Source organism: Ictidomys tridecemlineatus, chromosome X (assembly GCF_052094955.1).
Source record: "Ictidomys tridecemlineatus isolate mIctTri1 chromosome X, mIctTri1.hap1, whole genome shotgun sequence".
NCBI lineage: Eukaryota > Metazoa > Chordata > Mammalia > Rodentia > Sciuridae > Ictidomys > Ictidomys tridecemlineatus.
This window is the reverse complement of record NC_135493.1, coordinates 110,241,087-110,260,721: the sequence shown is the minus strand read 5'-3', so window position 1 is coordinate 110,260,721 and position 19,635 is coordinate 110,241,087. Positions and strand designations below refer to the sequence as shown.

The window sequence follows — 19,635 nt, the reverse complement described above, 5'->3', positions numbered from 1 at the left end:
TTCAGTAATATTTCAAAAAATAGTTATTATTTTTAAAGGAAATACTTTTGGGAGAATTCCCCAATGTTCTGAACCCAAAAAACATATCTGAATTTTATTTCAGTTACAATAATGTTTTAAAGGCCTTGGCAGGGCTATCTTGGAAAAAAACAAAAGCTGAAAAAAGCTCAGGTTTGAACAATGGACTCTTTTTCTTTTTGTGGTACTGGGGATTGAACCTAGGGGTGCTTTGCCACTGAGTTACATTTCCCAGCCCTTTTAATTTTTATTTTGAGACAGTCTTGCTAAATTGCTGAGGTTGGCCTCGAACTTGCAATCCTTCTGCCTCTTCCTCTTGAGTAGCTGGGATTACAGGCACCTGGACATATCTTTCAATTATATTATACAAGAATGTCTTAGGAAGGCTAGTTAAGGCTATTTCCTAAAGCAAGAAGCTTTCTATGTTTCTTTTGAAGCTAGGAGAAAACCTCTATTTTAAAATAACAATCAATTAGAAGATTTCTTTTTATTATGAACCATTTCTAACATTGGGACAATATGTAAAATAATGTTTTGAACACATTTATCTTCAAAAATATTATTGAATAGCTTTTATACATGCATACACATTTAATTTATTATTATTACTATTAGTATTTTAGAGAAGGGGATCTTATTGTATTGCCCAAACTGGTCTAGAACTGGTGGGTTCAACTGATCCTCCTGCCTCAGCCTCCTGACACATATGCATGTGTCACTGTGCCCAGAATACACATACATTTTAAATGCATAAAATAGATACATTTTAAATTCAATGTCTAATTCTTGATCTGATTTCCTTCCTCCTTACCTATGTTCTTCCCTGGATATAAATGGTACTGTGAAATCAATCTTAATCATTCCTATGTATTTCTTTATGCTTTTGCTATATAGGTTTGTGTCCATAAACAGTATATAGTATTGTTTCACATGTTTTAAAATTTTAAATCTTCTCATACAACTTATTTACCTTATTTTTCAGATTATTTCATGTTCATGCATTAGAACATTGATTTAAAACACTGTATTGTTTTCTATGAATATACAATGATCTATTTATCACGCCCCTCTTCCCTGCTGAAGCACTTTAAGAAAAGGACAATTTAAAGTTATGTCTTTATAATTTATTGGCCAAATAGAATATTAAGGGTGCTGGAAATTGATACTTCCACTCCTCCCTTTCTCAGTGTGCTTTCAGTTATTTTACACTTTCTTTTATACCTGCTCCCATTGAAAGATTTTTGATTGTTGACATAGAAAACTTATTGAAACACAGATGTTGTCTGTGGACACAATGAGTGTACACCACCACCATGAATACTCACTCTATGTTAGAGAGGAACTAAATGTGAGCCAGGTATTGGCCAACAAATAGGTGACATGTCAAGTTGGTAACTATCAAGTTGTGTATATGTATGTATATGTATTCACATGTACACATTTACTGTATTTTAATTTTTAATTTTAAAAGACTTTGGTTTGAGTTGGGGATATAACTCAGTGGTCGAACACTTGCTTAGCATGTGCAAGGCCCTAGGTTCAATCCTCAGCACCAAGAAAAGAAAAAAAAGACAAACTATGTCTTAAAGTTACCAAAAAAAATATAGCTAATAATTTGATTACTCTTAGTTTTCACCTATTCAAAAATGTGCTTTCCTTATTTGCCGCAGTTATATATTTTACATTTATTTTTGCCATGGTAATATATTTTAAAATGGAAGCATTAGTTAGCAATACCAGCTATTGCTTTTATTGCTGTACAGATATTATTTAGAATCTATAGGTTAAATATTGCTGATTTTGTAGATGAAATGTATTAGTATTAAAAATGTTTGCTATTTCCTTCCAAAAAAAAAAACAAAAAGAAAAAAGAAAAAAGGAACACAATAATTATGTCAATTTTCCTATCTTAGTAGACAACATTATTGTGAGCTACCAACTTCCTGTATTCCATTGCAAAGTATAATCTATGATTTTCCTCTGTAATTTCATTAATTTTTAGTGACCAGAGCCTTTTTGTATTAATAGATAAATTCTCTTAATAATTAAATTATTCTGGTGACTTCTTTGTGCTTAGGGTGGAAAATAGGGTCTCTGAATTGGTTTCATTTTTTTCCTTTATGAACAAATGCCGATTACAGTAAATTGGATTTTAACATTTGACTAAATCATCATCTATAAACTAAATGAGGTTTCAGCTGACTAAACTGAATGTTATTAGAAGAATCTTAGGTGACAAATAAATAAGGTCCACATTTTAGAAAGATCAAGAACTTGTGAGCCAAGAAATTTCAAACCTAAGATGATATGTTCTGTAAAGGTTAAAGTAGATTTTTCAATTATAAAGTAAATGGAACACATTGTCAATTACTGTAGCTTCTCATGTTTTTCTTAACTGTGATCCAGAAATGACCATATTGATTTTTGAGCTTTTATGTTAAAAGAAAATCACTGAGATTAAATTTCACGGCTTTGTGAATCCTGGGTTAACCAGTAACGGCTGAAAGATGCTGCAAGGGCCGTAGCTTCTCTGCTGGTTGCTCCTTCATGTGCTCAAATCTATTTTTAGAGTCATCTCTTATCTTCACTTACAACAATGTATTATGTTTTTTTTTTTCAGATCAAATTTTCAGAATCGGACTACTTTGGCAATGTTCTGCAAACCCGAAAGTATTTAGCACAGTCTGATTTCATCTGGCTAAGAAAAGCTGTTCCAAAAACAGAGTGAGTATTCAAAGAAAAAACAAGTGAAATAGATAAATACTTTGGGAGGTGGAATCTTTTAGATTAAACTTTGTAATTCCCCTGAAGTTAGAGTAGCTAGATTGCCAGTTGTTTTGCTTTAGCAAAATCTGTGTCATGTTTAGCCAACTCTTATTTCTGATATTATATGATTCAGATCTTCATTAACACCTATCAGAAGAAGGCTTACTAGGGTGCTAACATTAAAATTATTGCTAGATCTAGTTGTAAACACACACACACACACACACACACACACACATAGCAATAATATTTCTCTAGATTTTCACACTCAGGTGGAAACTTTTCAATCTTAAAAAATAATAAATATTTTAGAAATGAGTATGATTAGACATGTAAAAATGAATAATTTGGGGGCTGGGTTGTATCTCAGTGGCAGAGTGCTTGCCTAGCATGTGTGAGGCACTGGATTTGATTCTCAGAACCATATATCAATAAATAAAATAAAGGTCCTTTGACAACTAAAAAGTATTCTAAAAATTGAATAATTTTGAAGCATCTAGAAGATATTTGTTGAGGTGTAATGCATATCAAAGAACTCAGAGCTATATTATTTCTATTAGAATAGCAGCTAAGATTTATTTGTCTTCTTCTGTCTATAAGAACATTCCCTATTGGTAGGAGAGTTTCCTTAAACACTTTGAGGCCCAGGGCCAGCCAGTTCTGATTTCTGCCCTGAGCAGATGCTGGTGCTGGTGCTGCTGCTATTCATGATGATGATGATGATGATGATGATGATCATCATCATCATCACCATCATCATAGCAGCTAACAGTTATTGTGTGTTTACAATATGCTAGGAAGCACTTCACAATTTTTAATTCATTTTATCCTCATGTCACTTCTGGGAGGTAGAAGTACAGTTACCCCTATTTTACAACTGAATAACAAGCTTACAATTGAGAAATTCTTCAGCTCAGGTTTAGATTACTTTTTGTTCTGCCTTCTGGTGCTTTTGGTTCTGGGACTAGATTCTATTCTACTGTGGCCCATTTCTCCAGTGTTTTATTTTTTCTCTTGGTTCTCTAGGTTGGATAATTTCTATTGATCTGTTCTTAACTCCAGAATTTCCTTTTCTTTCTTTTTTTGTAGTTTCTGCTTCCCTGTGATTATTTATTGAGTCACTGTCATATTTATCATGAATTTTTTGAATGTAGCTTAATTTTTTGAACTAATTTATAATGGCTACTTTCACATCTTTGCCAAATCCAGTATCTGGGCTCACTTAGAGTCAGTTGCTATTGATTGATTCTTTTATACTTTTTCTTTGCATAACATAATTTTTGTTGTTGAAAATGACATTTTAGATGATGAAACAACTCTGGATTTTGATTTGTTTTTCTAAGGCTTTTCTTAGAGTGACTTTGCTGGAATTACACTACAGAATTTATATCTTCTGTACTAAGGAGGTGTGGATATTTTGCTCAGTTTTTTAGTTCTTATTTTTTATTCCTGATGATTACCCCCGTGTTTCCACAACTTAGTGCTCAGCCAGTGATTAGGGCATGGCTATGCTCACCCACCTCCAGCCTGTTGGGCTTCTACCCTGTGCCAGTTGCTCTGTGTGTAGGCTGGGAGTGCCTTCAAAGTCACAGCCAGCACTCCATCTGCCTTGGATTGTACCTTCTACTGGGTTCTCTCTGGTCTCCCCTGTATATATACCTAATTTCCTACTCAACCAGGGATATGTGGAGTGCTTATTTAGCTTTTATTTGACTTTCAGTTTCAGGATCTCTTTTTTAAATTTGAGTCTGGGTTTTCTTCATTCATTTTCCACCAAGTTGACCATTTTTAGATGACAAAGCTTGCAGATTTAACCCCAATAGTCCACTTTTTTTTTTTTTTAACCTTGGCTGATACTTAGTTTCTAGATCTTTGGCTGGTTATTTTGATATTTTTTTTGTCACTTTTCAACTCCCTACTCTGTCTTGGATTGTAGGGTCTCTAATCCCCTGTACCCAGGTTTAAGCACTCTATGCTCCCATCTAGCCATCCCTGCCCTCTGCCTTTCAAATTTTTGTACAACATACATCTGTGAGGATACTTGTAAGTTATTCCCTTGAAGGAATAGACCCAAGCTAGATCATTCCTCTATCTATCTCTGACTCCAAACAAAAGCATCAAAGAAGAAAACAGATAGCTTTAAAATTTCTTTGGTAATGATAGATAATTGTCTAAAGATAATTGTCTGCTGCCTTGGGTTCTTTTCTCTTATCATATTATGTCTTAGTCTCCCTATCCTGTTTAATCCTCAAACTAAACTACACAATAGAAATTTTAGATTTAGGGCTCTAAAATCTGATGACCAAAACCCAATGATTTCAACAATTTTTATTTTTGTAGTGCTAGGCATTGAACCTAGGGCCTTGCACATGCTAGGCAAGTGCCCTACCTCTGAGCTATATTCCATTCCTTAGCAAATGATTTCTAATATCTTTATGACCATCTCCATACAGTAGGGTTGTTTTAGATATAAGCAAATCATTCTGCCCTTTAATTAAGATCAGTTAAAAGTTTTTTTTTTTTTAAATTTGTGGAAAATTCAAGGCTTTACCAAGCAGTGTTTTTGTAACTTTTTATGGTTTTTGCAGGAACTCCTCCATATTAGATATGATGCCAATTTAATTCTTCAATTTCAAAATGTCAGTATTCATTTGGATATGTAGCAGGGCTTGTGCTGCTAATTGAAAAAGTCCTAAATGTGTCATCTTTAACAGTATCTTAAAATACTGATTGGTTGTCAGATTCTAATGCTCTTGACTATTGCTAATATTTTATTCATGCCTTGGAAAAATGCTGGGTGAATTTGTGGGCTTAGGCAAATTGTTTGATATGTGTAGTTTTTTTTTTCTCCATCAGTGGAAAACAAATATAGTCGTTTCTTAGAATCTATGTAGAATTGGTTTCAGGACATCCTACAGATACTAAAATCTGAGGATGCTCAAGTCTTTTATACAAAATGGAGTTGCTTTTGCATATAACCTATGTCCATCTTCCCATATATTTTAAAGCATCTGTAGATTATTTACAATATTTAATACAATGTAAATAGATGCATTACTATATTGTTTAGAGAATAAGGACAAGAAGAAAGTCTGAACATATCGGGTAGAGGTGCATTTTTTTTTTCTGACCTGTGGATGTGGAGAGCTGACTTTACCTCTTTCACAAGGATATTAAATTGGTTTATGTTTAGGGAGAAATCCTCCAAGAATGAATATAGGTATAATACTTTTGATTCTTGTTTTCTCAGATTATGTCTATTTCAGGGTAAACAACATTAAGAGATTTAACCTGTTTGCATGGTAAAGTGATATGACAGTCATTCCCTCCCTTCCTCCCTCCCCTCCCCTCCTCCCTCCCCTCTCCTACCCTCCCCTCCCCTCCCCTTCCCTCTGCTTCCCTCTTCCTTCCTTGCTTTCTTCCCTCCCTCCCTCCCTTCCTACATAAATATCTGGCTGGACTTTGTCAGGCATTGTAGGGAATTTTAGTTTCATGACAGCCATTGGCTTTAATTGACATTTTTAAAGTCTGAAATTCATAAGTTAATCAAGTGGGGATGATTCTGGAGTAGCTCCTCTACACTTTGAACAGCACATCATGATTATATTTCCACAAAACCCTGAAATAACATTTTACTTCTTTGTGGGGATAGGAGATAAATACCCTCTATCTTTCATTCTCATGGAATTCATTTTAGCTGCACTAATGTGCATTAAGAATTTTCTAAGGCAATAGGAAATGTCAGCAAGAATGAAATTAATTGGGTGGTCATCCCTGAAGGTACATATTTAGGGGTTGGTTCTCAGAATTGTCACTTCATCAGTTTGCTTAAAAATAGAGGATTTATTTTACTGCTTGGCTTGAGTCAAGAGTAATTTCTTTCCCTCAGGATCTTCTTCTTTGACAGAAATGATTTTAAGCCAGTTTCCCTATTAACTCATTCTCATTCTACTGTGACCAAACATGCCTAGATTCTCTTTCTATATATTTTGGAAAATACATTTTTTAAATGCATCAAATGTCTCTACAAATTATGGTTCTGCACAGAATTTTTGTTTGCAAAATCATCTGTAGCACAGAATGTGAGTTATATAAACTGCAAAATATTAGTAAGAAAGAAATAGATACTTGATGGTTTTCCCATTATATATTCTCTAGACTATCTTCAAGTGTTGACAAGTAAAATGTGAAACTTGACTCTAATGTACATTATCTATTGTATATGGTTTCAAGAAAATGGAGTATGAATGTTAGTCCTTCAGATCATTATATTTTGGCATTACATTCTTTTCATCAGTCCTATTGTCTAGTATTATTTCATCCCCATATATTTTGGGATTTTAAATTTATAGGACTTTCCCCTACCTTATCCATTAAATTCTTCACTAAACACAGACTGCAGGAGCACCACAAAGACATAGTAGGAAGAATTTAAAGTACTCAAATGATGTTCTTTGTTTATGAAGGTAGATGTTTGCAATATAATAAATTCATCTTAATAGATTAAGTGATTTTCTACTCTGAATGTACCATTTGGACTATTATCTTAACGCATGAGGAACTTAAAATCTTATTGGAAGATAAGTTCTGCAAACTCAAATGCTTTCAGGGTCCAATCATTGAAGAAATGGCTAACCTAGCTAAGTATAAACAACAACAAGGAATGATGAGGACCATGGGGGAACTAGTAACTGTACATTCTACTTAAAAATTCTAATTCATTGCTTCTTTTTTTTAAATTTTTGATACCAGGGATTAAACCTAGGTGCATAAGCACTGAACCACATTCCCAGCCCTTTTATGTTTTATTTAGAGACAGGGTCTTGCTAAGTTGCTGAGGCTGGCCTTGAACTTGTGATCCTCCTGCATCAGCCTCCCAAGCTGCTGGGATTACATGCATGTACCACCATACCCGGTCCAATGCAGTAATATTTTTAAACCACTATTTTGGGCAAACAAAACTGTTTTCTGGGGGAAATTCAGCCTACTGGGTAGGACTTAATCTGGGGACAGCCAACTTTTCAGTGTTCCAGATATCTATTGCTGCATGACAAACTGCTTCCAAATTTAAAGGGTTAAAACAGCAATAATTGTTTTTATCACTCATGTTTCTGGGTGTCACTAGTCTCAGTTGTGTGGTTCTTGCACACGGTTTTTCATGTAGTTACATTTAGATAGTGGCTGGTGTTGGAGTCATGGGGAAGAGTTGCCTTTCTCATATCCAATGGTTGATTCTGGCTGTTGGCTGGAACACCTACATATGGCTTCTCCATGTACATTGAGTTTCTTAACAACATGTTGGCTGATAAAGAAACATGAAAGAACAAGTTTCCTGAGAAAGAGAGAGAAAGCATGCTTCCTATACTGGGGTGGGGTTGGGGTTGTATCAGCCTTAATTGCCTAGCCTTGGAAGTCAAACAGTGTCATTCCCACTGCATTTTATTCTTTAGAAGTGAATCATTAAGGCTAGCTCATAATCAAGAGGAGAGGAATTTAGACTCCATCTCTTCATAGGAGGAATATAAAAAAATTATAAATACACTATAAAACTAGCACAGGTCAATTTACATTAGAGAATGGTAAAACTAAATATATAATAAACTTGGATATAATAAAGGAAATGTATGGAATGTTGAACAGTTGGTTTGGCATAGACACTAAACAGAAGAAAGAATAGTATCAACAACTGGTAGGATCTGCTGGTGCAGCTGCTTAATATTAGCTCTGGGGATAATCAAGTCTCCAAATGTGCCCCAGAGTCAATAGGAGCTCTGCAGGATCAGGAATGGTAAGATCATGTATCTGAGGTAAGATTTTTAGTCATCCTTGCTAAAGCTTCAGAAGTCCTCAGCAGAGTCTACTTCAGGAATTGGTTATTTGATTTCTTTGTTTTGTCCACCTTTGTCTAGCATAAGTTCATTTGCTGTTTCAAGCTCATTTATTCTTTGCTAAAGGGAAAGAAAGGGGAAGGATGTAAAGAGAAGGAACATAGTGTAAGAATACACAGAGTCTTTTGTGTGTATTATGATTGAGTTGAATGATTTTTAGAAACCAAGCTGAGAGGTGTCTGGATTCTTTTAACCTATAAATGCTGGATTCCTTGGGCAAAGTATGAGCTTCCTATTGCTACTGTAACAAATTACTTCAACTGTAGCAACTTAAAACAACTCATTTGTCTCACAGTTCTGTAGGTTAGAAATCTGGCTTGGCTTGGCTGGTTTCTCTGCTTTGGTTTCAGAAGGTGGAAATCAAGGTATCAGCTTCTCTAAGCTCTTATTAAGAGTCTCTGAAAAAGCTCATCAAGAATGTTGACAGAATTCAGTTCCTTGGGTTGTAGAACTGAAGTTCTTACTTTAGATGTCTATTGCCTGGGACTCACTCTTAGCTCCCAGGGGCCTTTCTATGGTCCTTGTATATGGCCTCTAAATCTTAGAGCCAGCAGCAAAAGTGCATCAGATCCTTCTCACCCTTGGAATCCCCTGACTTCTCATCTGCAGTATCTCTTCTGACCTCCCCTGTTGCATCTCTGTCATTACAGCCAAAAAAGATTGTTGTTAAGGACTCAAGTGATTAGATTGAGTCTACCTGGATAGTCTGGGAGAAACTCTCCATTTTCAAGTCCTCAACCTTAATTGCATCTGCAGAGTTCTTTTTGCTATATAAAGCAACATTCACAAGATCTTGGGGATTACTACAGGTGGCAAGCTCTGTCAGTAAATGTGCTTTCCCTTCTACTTGTTTCCTCAGGAAAGTGTGCCAACCAGTAAGTTTATATTACACATTAGGGCTTAATTGAAATACTGATCCTAAATTTGAGGGAAGAGAATATGCATTTCATGGAAATAAGTCTAAGTTTTAATTTTGACATGAGAGGAGGCACCTTCCTTTTTTTTTTTTTTTGATTTCCAGAAATGTCTCCAGTATAATATAATGTTTAAGAGAACTTCTTAGGTAAGGGTCATATGCTTTCTCTCATTTGTGGAAGCTAGAGAGGATAAAGGAAAACAAAGGTGGGGGTAGCTTTTCTAAAAATCAAAGGGACATCAGTAGAAGAAATGAACCAAGGGGTGGAAGGTGCAGAAGGAGGGAGGAAATGCTGGGGAGTGATATTGGCCAAATTATATTGTTATATTATGTGCATGTATGAATATGAAACAACAAATCCCATCATTGTGTACAACTATAATGCACCAATACAATACAATGTGGAAAAAAAGTGCTTTGAAGTCACACTAGATCTTATGCAAGTATGTAATGCTTCTAAATCTAAATTAGTCCATTTCACAGATATAAGTGTCCTCATCTATGAAATGGACTAATATGTCCTGTAGTGACTATAGGAGTAAAACCTTAGGTGCTTGGTGAATGTTTATTAATAATAATAATATGACATATTCATAGACTTCTTTATAGGTAGGAGAAGGTAGGAGTGGAAGCTAGAATAATAGTTGGGTTTCCTACCAGTTTTTTAAAAAATATCCTTCGTTTCAATTCTTTTTATTTATTTATTTATTGGTGCTGAGGATTGAACCCAGGGCCTTACATCTGCGAGGCAAGTGCTCTACCACTGAGATACAGCCCCAGCCCTCCTACCAGTTTTATATTAGCCTCATAGCAATAAATTCATTAGACTGGCATAATTATTTTATTAGATATAAGTGAGTAAATTGATTGCTTTGAAGGGGATTCATACAAGTTTTATTTGGTGGTTCTAGGGATGGAACCCAGGGCCCCATGCATGCTACATAGGCAGTCTAGCATTGAGCTATGCCCTCAGTCCCACACAAGTTTCATTTAGTTTAAGATGAATTATTTGATTTTAATCATGAAGGGCAGTGATTGAAACCCACAAGCATCTACGTTGGGGTTTGGCAAACTATAGCCTGTGGGCTAAATCTTGCCTGCTGCCTGCTTTCATATAGCCCATAAGCCAAGAATGATTTTTACAGATAAATCTCTGATATTGGTTTAAGGATGTGAAGCAATAACTTTGAAGCTCAATTAAGCAAAATGTTATCCCACCACAAAAGAATTCAATTCTTCTCACTAATAGGCTTGCATTACAAAAAATTCTACTAAATTACTATTCTATTTTGAACTCCTTCAATAAAAATTGTGCAAAGTTTGCTATCAAATATCTATATAATACCATTCATTGATTTTGCCTCTTTGCCCACAAAGCTTAAAATGTGTACAGTCTGACTTTTTATAGAGAACAAATTTCCAATTCCTGAAGTAACCTGTAAATTTAAGATGAAGTTATAAACTGTTTATAATTGCAAAGGACCTCCAAAATTGCCTACTTTAACTTTATAGCTAAAACTGGACTCCAAGAAGGTCAGTGACTGTTATAAGACAGCTAGTTAATGATATAGACAGGCCCAGTTGTTAATTCTTTTGCCACTAAAATCAGTAAGCTTTCCACTGGAGCAGGTAGACCCTCTGGGTAGCATGGTGGTACTTTATTCACCTCTCTTTAAGTGGATCTCTATGTTATCACCAATCTGAAACTTTTGAATGGACAGGTCAGAGGTGATGCAGCATAAAACTGTAGCTATCTCATCGATCCATTGAACAAGGCCTGGCAAACATCAGCTTTTTGCTGTGTTTCCATCTGCAGGCAAAGCCTTTTAGATTCTAGAATTTCTCATTATAGCTTCTTTAGAAGCACTGGTGCTGAGTTTTCCTGTAAGTTAGTAACAGTGAATGACCAGGCATGTTAATATTCTCATTGAGCCATGTTCAACTTAGGAAGAGATTATTCACTGAACAGGCAATAGCCCTAACTGAGGCAATAATTTTCCCCAGGCCAAATCCCCTTGTTCTATGGTATCTGCTAATAAATCCAGCTATATCATGTTTGTCTTTGTCACCCTTCTGCCTGGATAATGACAATCACCCTGTGGCATTTGTTTATCTTCCTATAGGTGGTTTACAAATCCAACAACTGTCAATGCCTTCTACAGTGCATCTACCAACCAGATCCGTAAGTACAACCTTTTGACATCTTTTAAAATCTGGTACAAAATGAAGGGAACATTTCCATGCCTCTGATGAAGAGTAGGGCATTCTTTCTTTCCCTTGAAAAGCGACCAGGTATGTGGATGAAATAAGTTTGTTTCTCTTTCTTTTTTTAAAATATATTTTTAAATTGTATGTGGATACAATATCTTTATTTCATTTATTTATATGTGGTGTTCAGGATTGAACCCAGGGCCTTACACATGCTAGGCGAGCACTCTGCCACTGAGCCACAACCCCAGCCCAAGTTTGTTTTTCTTTCTTATACCTATTTTTCCTCATTTTCTTTGCCTTATTAATTTTTAAGCTTTACATCATCAGTGACTCTAAAAAAAACCTACAGTAAATAAAACCATAATGAAGTTTTTCATGAAGAAGAAATCATGCCTTCACTTTCCTCTCATGATCATCTTAACTATACAATACTATCTAGAGATTGAGGAGGAGAATGACAGGTAACTGGGCAGACTGTACATCCTGAGGGGGAATAACTGTATGTAAGAGAAAACCATGAAAATGTTCTAGTTAGACCTATGATGTTATATCTTGAAAACTTTTGCTTATATGTATTGGGTACATGTAATCATAAATGCCATGATAAATATATAAAGTATTAGATATCAGAATTGGCATGAATTAAAATTCTGACAGTACCCAGTGTTGCCAATAAAGACATATACTGAAGGGCAATTTGACATTATCTAAAAGAGCCAAAGGGGTACCTACATGTGCTCCAGTGCTGGGGTTCTCATTATTTGGTTTTTGGACCAGCAGCAACAACATCATGGGGAACTTGTTAGAAATGCAAATTTCCAGGCCCTACCTCAGACCTATGGATCACAAACTTTGGATGTGGGGCTCAGAAACCTGCTTTTAAAAAGCCTCCAGGTGATTCTAATGTATGCTTAAGTTTGAAAAGTTTTCTGCCTTGGAGAACTCTCATACAAGGCAAGGCAAGGCAAAAGGAGGCCTATGCGAGAATACTCACAGAAATGTTATTGACAGTAGCAGAAAAAGGAAAATCCCCTATGTTTACCTTTGCAGGAAAGTGAATCTAATATAGCATGTTCACACAAAGGAATACCATACGGCAGTGAAAATTTGATGATCTAAAGTGACATGTATTTACATAGATGGATTTAAAAAATACTAAGTTCTATGAGAAAAGAGAACTTGGAAAATTATATGGAGTATAATATCATGTAAATGAAGTTGAAAATCATGCTGAACAATTCTGTATATTGTTCAGAGGTACATCTCTTTGTAGTAAAAGGGTAAAGACTTGACAGGCATCAAGCTCAAGTTGGTTGAAGCCTGTTGCAGGGAAGATGGGCCACTCCTTGTCAAACCTTTGCTGGATTCTCCTCATCTTCTCTTCCTCTTTATGGCGGCATGCTTCAAGGCTCAGCCCTGGTGTCTGTTCTATTCACCTCTGTTCTCCATTTTCATTCATTCTCTTGGGGATAACATTTAATCTCATGGATTCAATCACATTTCTACAGTGTTGAACACAGGGACAGAATCATTCTTGTTCACACCATCATCTCCCATCTTGATTATGGTAACAGCCTTCTACCTGGTCTCCTTGCTTCTGTCCTCATTCTGATTCAGTCGATTCTAAATATGGTATTGCATCTATTTAAAAAAAATTTACAATCAAAGTTACTCCTTTGTTCAAAGTTTTTTTTTTTTAAACCAGTATCTTATTTTACTCATCTTAAAAGTTAAATTGCTTACTTTGACCTAGAGGCGGATCTCTCTCTGCCTTTACCTCCTACTACTCTTCCCTCCCTCCCTCAGTTCTAGCCACACTGGCCTTTTTCACAGTCCTACAGCATATCTGATACACTCTTCCCTTGAGGTATTTGTACTTGGGGATCTCTTGGCCTTGGAATCCCAAGGGATCTGCAAGTTTAACCCCCCCTACTTTTCAAGTGTTTACTCAAACAACACCTTTTCACTGACGCATCTTATTATGTCTGTCCTCTAGCCAGTCAATCAGCCTGCTTGCTCTAAGTCCTTCAAGCTGCTCTTTGTCTCTACAGTACTTCCTGGCCAGAGACCACAGCTTCAGAGCTGTGTCTACTCACGACCAGAGTCGCCCTCCTGTGGCCACATTTGGAAATAGATGTCTGTAGGACTTTGGTCTGTGAGAATAATGAGCAGAAGGAAAACAAGCAGATGGTGCTGATTTTTTTTTAAATTTCTACACTAATTTATTTAACCAAATAAGTTGTTAAATATTTTGAATGTCACTACTCACTATATAAATATTCATTATCATGAAAATACTGTTGCTTTCTTAAGGTACTAAGCTCCAAGTTGAAAACTAAGCTGCATATGTTACTTGGGAACTTATGATATTTGAGATAGTAATTATAACTAAAATTATACTACTATTTATTTAAATGTATTATTATAATAATATTTGGAATAATCTATTAAGTGAAGGGGTATTCTTAGATCATTTATTTTAAAAGAAATAAAATATTGGAGCTGGGTGTGCAGCTATGGAAGAGCACTTAAGTAGCATGCATGAGGTCCTGGGTTGGATCCCCAGTACTACACAACACAACAGAAAAGTAAAAAGAAAAGGAAGAGTTTTATTATGTAATATTTGGTACATGCAAAACAATATGTATAACATGTTGGCCCATGTCGATTATAAAGTCTATAAGAAACCATAAAATGAGTGTGTGCCCATGAAGCCGTAACTCAGCAAAAAACCAGAACATTACGAGTATCATTGCAGCTACTGTCTCTCTCCCCATTTCATTTTCTTCCTCACCATAGAGTTCACTACCATTCTGATTTTTTAATTTATCTTTCCCTTATTTTTTAAGATAAAAAATAATAATCCATATAGATATCCTTAAATTATGCACTATTATGTCAGATCCAGATTTGATCTTAGCAAGAAAATCAACAAGATAATCTCTTCACCTTTGTTTCTCCACTTACTTTCAAATGCCACTGAAGGCTTAGTGCTTCTTTCGGGACTTGGTGTGTCTAATAATAGTTCCACCTCCAGGATCCCCTCTGCTCTGCCTTTTTTTTTTTTTTTTTTTTTTGCCTGGAAAGAGCTGAATTTGTCAGAGTTTACCAGGAAGAGCCATCTCAAGGAAAACCAATGGCTTCTCAAAAGCTCATAGAGGGGTTTTAAAACGAACAATTTGAAGCAGTATTTTAATTAAGAGATTCAAGCTGTTTCTGTTTTCCTAATGACCACTGCCTGCTCTCATTGTAAATTCTATTTCCAGGCAACATGACAAGGAATCCTTTGGGTGGCTTCCCCTCCTTCCCTTCCTGATTTTCTGGACTACAAATTAGGACAGGTGGAGCTTCTTGCACATTTCTCCACTGGGTTTCCTGAGACTCCCTCCCTCTACAACTGCCTTCTTTTTGCTTCACTGAAAAAGTGAAAAATTGAGGTGATTTTCTAAAATGAACATCTTTATTGATTAGGGGCTGATTCTGACAGCATGTGGCCATCTGTTTAATTGGGTTTCACATCTACGATGTAACTATACTTAGTAACGTGATTTATGAGAATTTCATTCAGTTCCCATTATCATTTTCTGATTTATGCCACTTAAATCTGCTTCTACATGTAGTGGAGACCTGAGTAGAAGATAGAAAAACCTATAGGGTTGTTATCTCCCTCACCTTCCAAATCCTTGCCTTTGTGTGAAACCCTCTGGTTTGTGGCCATATTTCAATGTGAGATTTTTTTGCAGGGTGCTTATACTTCTTACTTTTTTATCCTTGTCAATCTGGATAGCATGTTTCAAGGCATGGAATGTAGTATGAAATCATAATGATTTAAATCTACAGTATGAGGAATTATACTGAGGTGCTATCATAATTAATCTATTATAATTAATTTAAATATTAACCATATTTAAATTAATAATAATAAATCATTGAATTAATTATTAAATCAATTATTATTAAATTAATTATTAAATATTAACTATACTTAAATTAATAAGGTGGCTAAAGAAAAAAATAAGGAGCTAAGGTTATTGGTATCTATCTCTGTTTCCCTAACTTTGTGATTACTGCAAAACTGCTTTTCAAAGGGAAAAAGTAAGACCCTCAGTGGGAGACCTTGAGTGCCATGGACCTAACTGTAGGTCCATGGTTGAGATATTTATCTGTCCTGGCCCTTTTCTTATCTGCCATGTATTGAGGTTACCTAGCCTATAGAGTTTTGGGACAGGATTTAGTGGGATAAATTTATAAAATACCAGCACATTGCCTAGGTTAGGGCTTGTATTTCTTTTCTGTTTTATTTACTTATTTATTTATTTAGTACTGGAGATTGAATTCAGGGGCACCAACCACTGAGCCACACCCCCAGCCCTATTTTATATTTTATCTAGAGACAGGGTCTCACTGAGTTGCTTAGGGCCTCCCTAAGTTGTTGGGGCTGACTTTGAACTCACAATCCTCCTGCCTCTCCTCCTTGGCTTCTGGGATTACAGGCATGCACCACCATGCCCAGCTTCAGCTTGTATTTCTAAAACTATCATGTCACACCTCCCTGGGATAGCCAGTGTATCACAGAGGAAACAGCAGAAGTTTGTTGGGGGTATTTTGAACTTTTGCTCTCAAAAGATTTTAGAAATGAATCCAATTTTTTAAAATTCTAACTTGTTACATATGACAGGAATGAATGCATTACAATTCATATTACACACAAGGAACACAATTTTTCATATCTCTGGTTTTTTTAATATTTATTTCTTAGTTTTTGGCGGACACAACATCTTTGTTTGTATGTGGTGCTGAGGATCGAACCTGGGCCGCACGCATGCCAGGCGAGCGCGCTACCGCTTGAGCCACATCCCCAGCCCCATATCTCTGGTTTTATACAAAGTATATTCACACCAAATCGTGTCTTCATACAAGTACTTAGGGTAATGATGTCCATCTCATTCCAACATCTTTTTTACTCCCATGTGCCCTCCCCACCCCTCTCCTCCCAAAACCAATATTTTTCTATATTTAAAAAGTACAACCAATTTGGAAAAGTGTTTGTTGGTATCCTGTTAACAAGAAATTCCCCTTCTGATAAGTGAATCCTTATGTCCATCAAAAGACATGTACAAGAACATTCATGTCAGCCTTATCCATAATAGCAAAAACTTGGAAAGAACCTGATATTCACCAACAGAAGAATAGGGAAAGAAGTTAAGGTCTAGTGATGCAATTGAATATTACATAGCAATGAAGAGGAAAAAACTGCTTCACACTAAAAATAGGTATGGATGTTATTTACTGGCAATGCTGAGTGAAAGAAGCCAGGCAGGCACAACAGTAAATCCTGTTGTGTTTCATGCATACAAAATTCAGGAATCTGTGTGATAGAAGTTAAAATAATGGCTACCTTTATTGGGAGTATTGACTGGAAGTGGCACAAAAAATGTTCTCTATCTGGGAGGTAGTTGCACAGGTGATACATATTAAAAATTTGTCTTGGGCTGTGGATGTAGCTCAGTGGTAGAACACATACATAGCTTGCATGAGGCCCTGGGTTTTATCACCTGCATTGGAAAAATAAAAAGATTAGTTCCTTAACTGTATGTAAGTAATACCTCAACATAAATAGCAACACTTCCTCCTTTTGCCCCATAAAAATGCTTGGAACAGCATATAGTATGCATAGACATTTTGAACTTATAATTGGTTGTCTTAGGCCAAGTCTTCAAAGGTATAGACTGGGAATGGGCAAACCTTTTCTTTGAATTGCCAGACAGTAAATATTTTCAGCTTTGTCAGCCATACAGTCTCTGGTGCAACTTTTCTACTCTGCCTTTGCAGCCATGGACAATTTGTAAATGAATAAGTATGGCTGTACTCCAGTAAAACTTCATTTACAAAACAAGCAACAGGCTGGATTGGCCTGTGGGCTGTAGTTTGCTGAGTCCCCCAGAATACAGCCCTGTGAGAAGATGGGCTCCTAGAATTGTTGAGGAGTCTTCTGTCAGTTTCCTTAATCCTTTGAGTTAAATCAGGTAGTGGTGGCACTAGGAAGAGTGAACACCCATTTGATTTTCATTTCTACTAACATGGATTGGTCTTCAGAATAAAATTTGTTTCATGGATTCAACATCACTGTGTATTTGCAAAATGCCTCATTTTGATATTTGGTTTTTATGTTTATACATCTCAAATCATATTAAAGAATTATTTTAAGCAAATAAAGTTTTGGCTTGAAAACAAGCATGGCTTAAAGGCTAAACCCAATGATTTTATTATCTTTGCTGTTATATACAAGGGATTTGGTTGCCCCAGTTTAATCATAGATATTGCGCTAAAGAAGATAAGCCTTTGTCCAGAGGCTGGGCTTATGCTGGCATCAAACTATAGAATTAATCCTGAAATCAAACATAGATTTGTTGTTAAGGAAATAACTGTTTCAAATTGGGAGAATTTCACATATTTTGTTGGCTCTGCCTGAAACTGTAAATTGGAAGCCAAGTTAGCAAACACTCACCTGTGGCTTCTATTGGAATTCAATGAAATGAAATCCTTAAATTCACTTGATGCTCCATTTTGGGGACATGGGAGAAACAAGGCCAACATATAACATTTTGGAATAATCTTTCATAATTTTGGGGCTAGATGAAAAAAAAATTTAGTTGTAGATGGACACAATATTTTTATTTTATTTTTATGGGGTGCTGAAGTTCCAACCCACTGCTTTCCATTTGCGAGGTGAGCACTCTACCACTGAGCTACAATCCCAGCCTACTAGATGAGAATTTAAGTGTTCATCAAATCCAATTTTTTCATTATTGATAAGATGTTCTGATACTCAGAGCAGTCTTTAGTATTTTTTCTACTTATTTGCTTAATATTGAAATAGATCCCAAGATTCTCTTTTCTTTGTATCCATACAAAAAACTCCCTCCCCCTCCCATAGTGAATAAGACCCACTTGTAACTAATAGGATACTGTGGAAATAACAGTATGAATTCTGAGGCTAGTCTATAAAAGACAGGGTTTTGCTTTGTTCTCTGGAATTGATCACACTGTAAGAAATCAACCATGACATCATGAGGGCATTCAAGCAGTTTATGGAAGGGTCCATGTGTGAGGCAACTTAGGCCTCCTGCCCAAGGTAGTGCACCAACTTGGAAGCATATCTTCCAGGAGTATGACCCAGGTTACTTTTTTTTTTTTTTTAGTACTGTGTATTGAACTCAGGGGTGACTGAGCTATATCCCTGGCCTTTTAATTTTTACTCAGCATCTTGACTGACCTCAAACTTGCAATCTTTCTGCTTCCATTTACTAAGTAGCTGGGATTACAAGTATACATCATTACACTTGGCCCAGGCCAATATCTTTTTTTTTCCATTTTTTTTTATTGATTGTTCAAAACATTACAGAGCTCATGATATATCATCTTTCATACATTTGACTCAATTGGGTTTTGAACTCCCCAAATACATATTGCAGACTCACTTCTGTTACACACTCACATTTTTACATAATGGCATATTAGTGACTGTTGTACTCTGCTACCTTTCCTATCCCCTACTATCCCCCCTCCCCTCCCCTCCCCTCCCATCTTCCCTCTCTACCTCCTCTGCTGTTGTTCAAATCTCTCCCCTTTTTTCCCCTCCCCCTTGCCCCTCATAACCTCTTATAATTTTGTGTTTCACTGAAGGTCTCCTATCATTTCCATATGCTTTCCCTTCTCTCTCCCTTTCTCTCCCCCCATTCGTCTTAGTTTACTGTTAGTCTTTTCCTCATGCTCTTCCTTCCTGTTCTTGCAGGGAAATGGATGGCATTAGAGCACATTATGCTAAGTGAAGCT

General features: G+C 36.1%; 1 protein-coding gene across 1 annotated transcript in view; it reads left to right on the top strand.

Annotated features, from left to right (window-relative positions):
• The window catches only part of Phex (phosphate regulating endopeptidase X-linked), a 189,115-nt gene that overhangs the window by 128,811 nt on the left and 40,669 nt on the right, over positions 1-19,635 (top strand). Inside the window, exons 14-15 of the mRNA XM_005334811.5 lie at positions 2,639-2,742; positions 11,712-11,770. Coding sequence (XP_005334868.1) covers positions 2,639-2,742; positions 11,712-11,770 — 163 coding nt within the window. The remainder of the gene's footprint in view (positions 1-2,638; positions 2,743-11,711; positions 11,771-19,635) is intronic.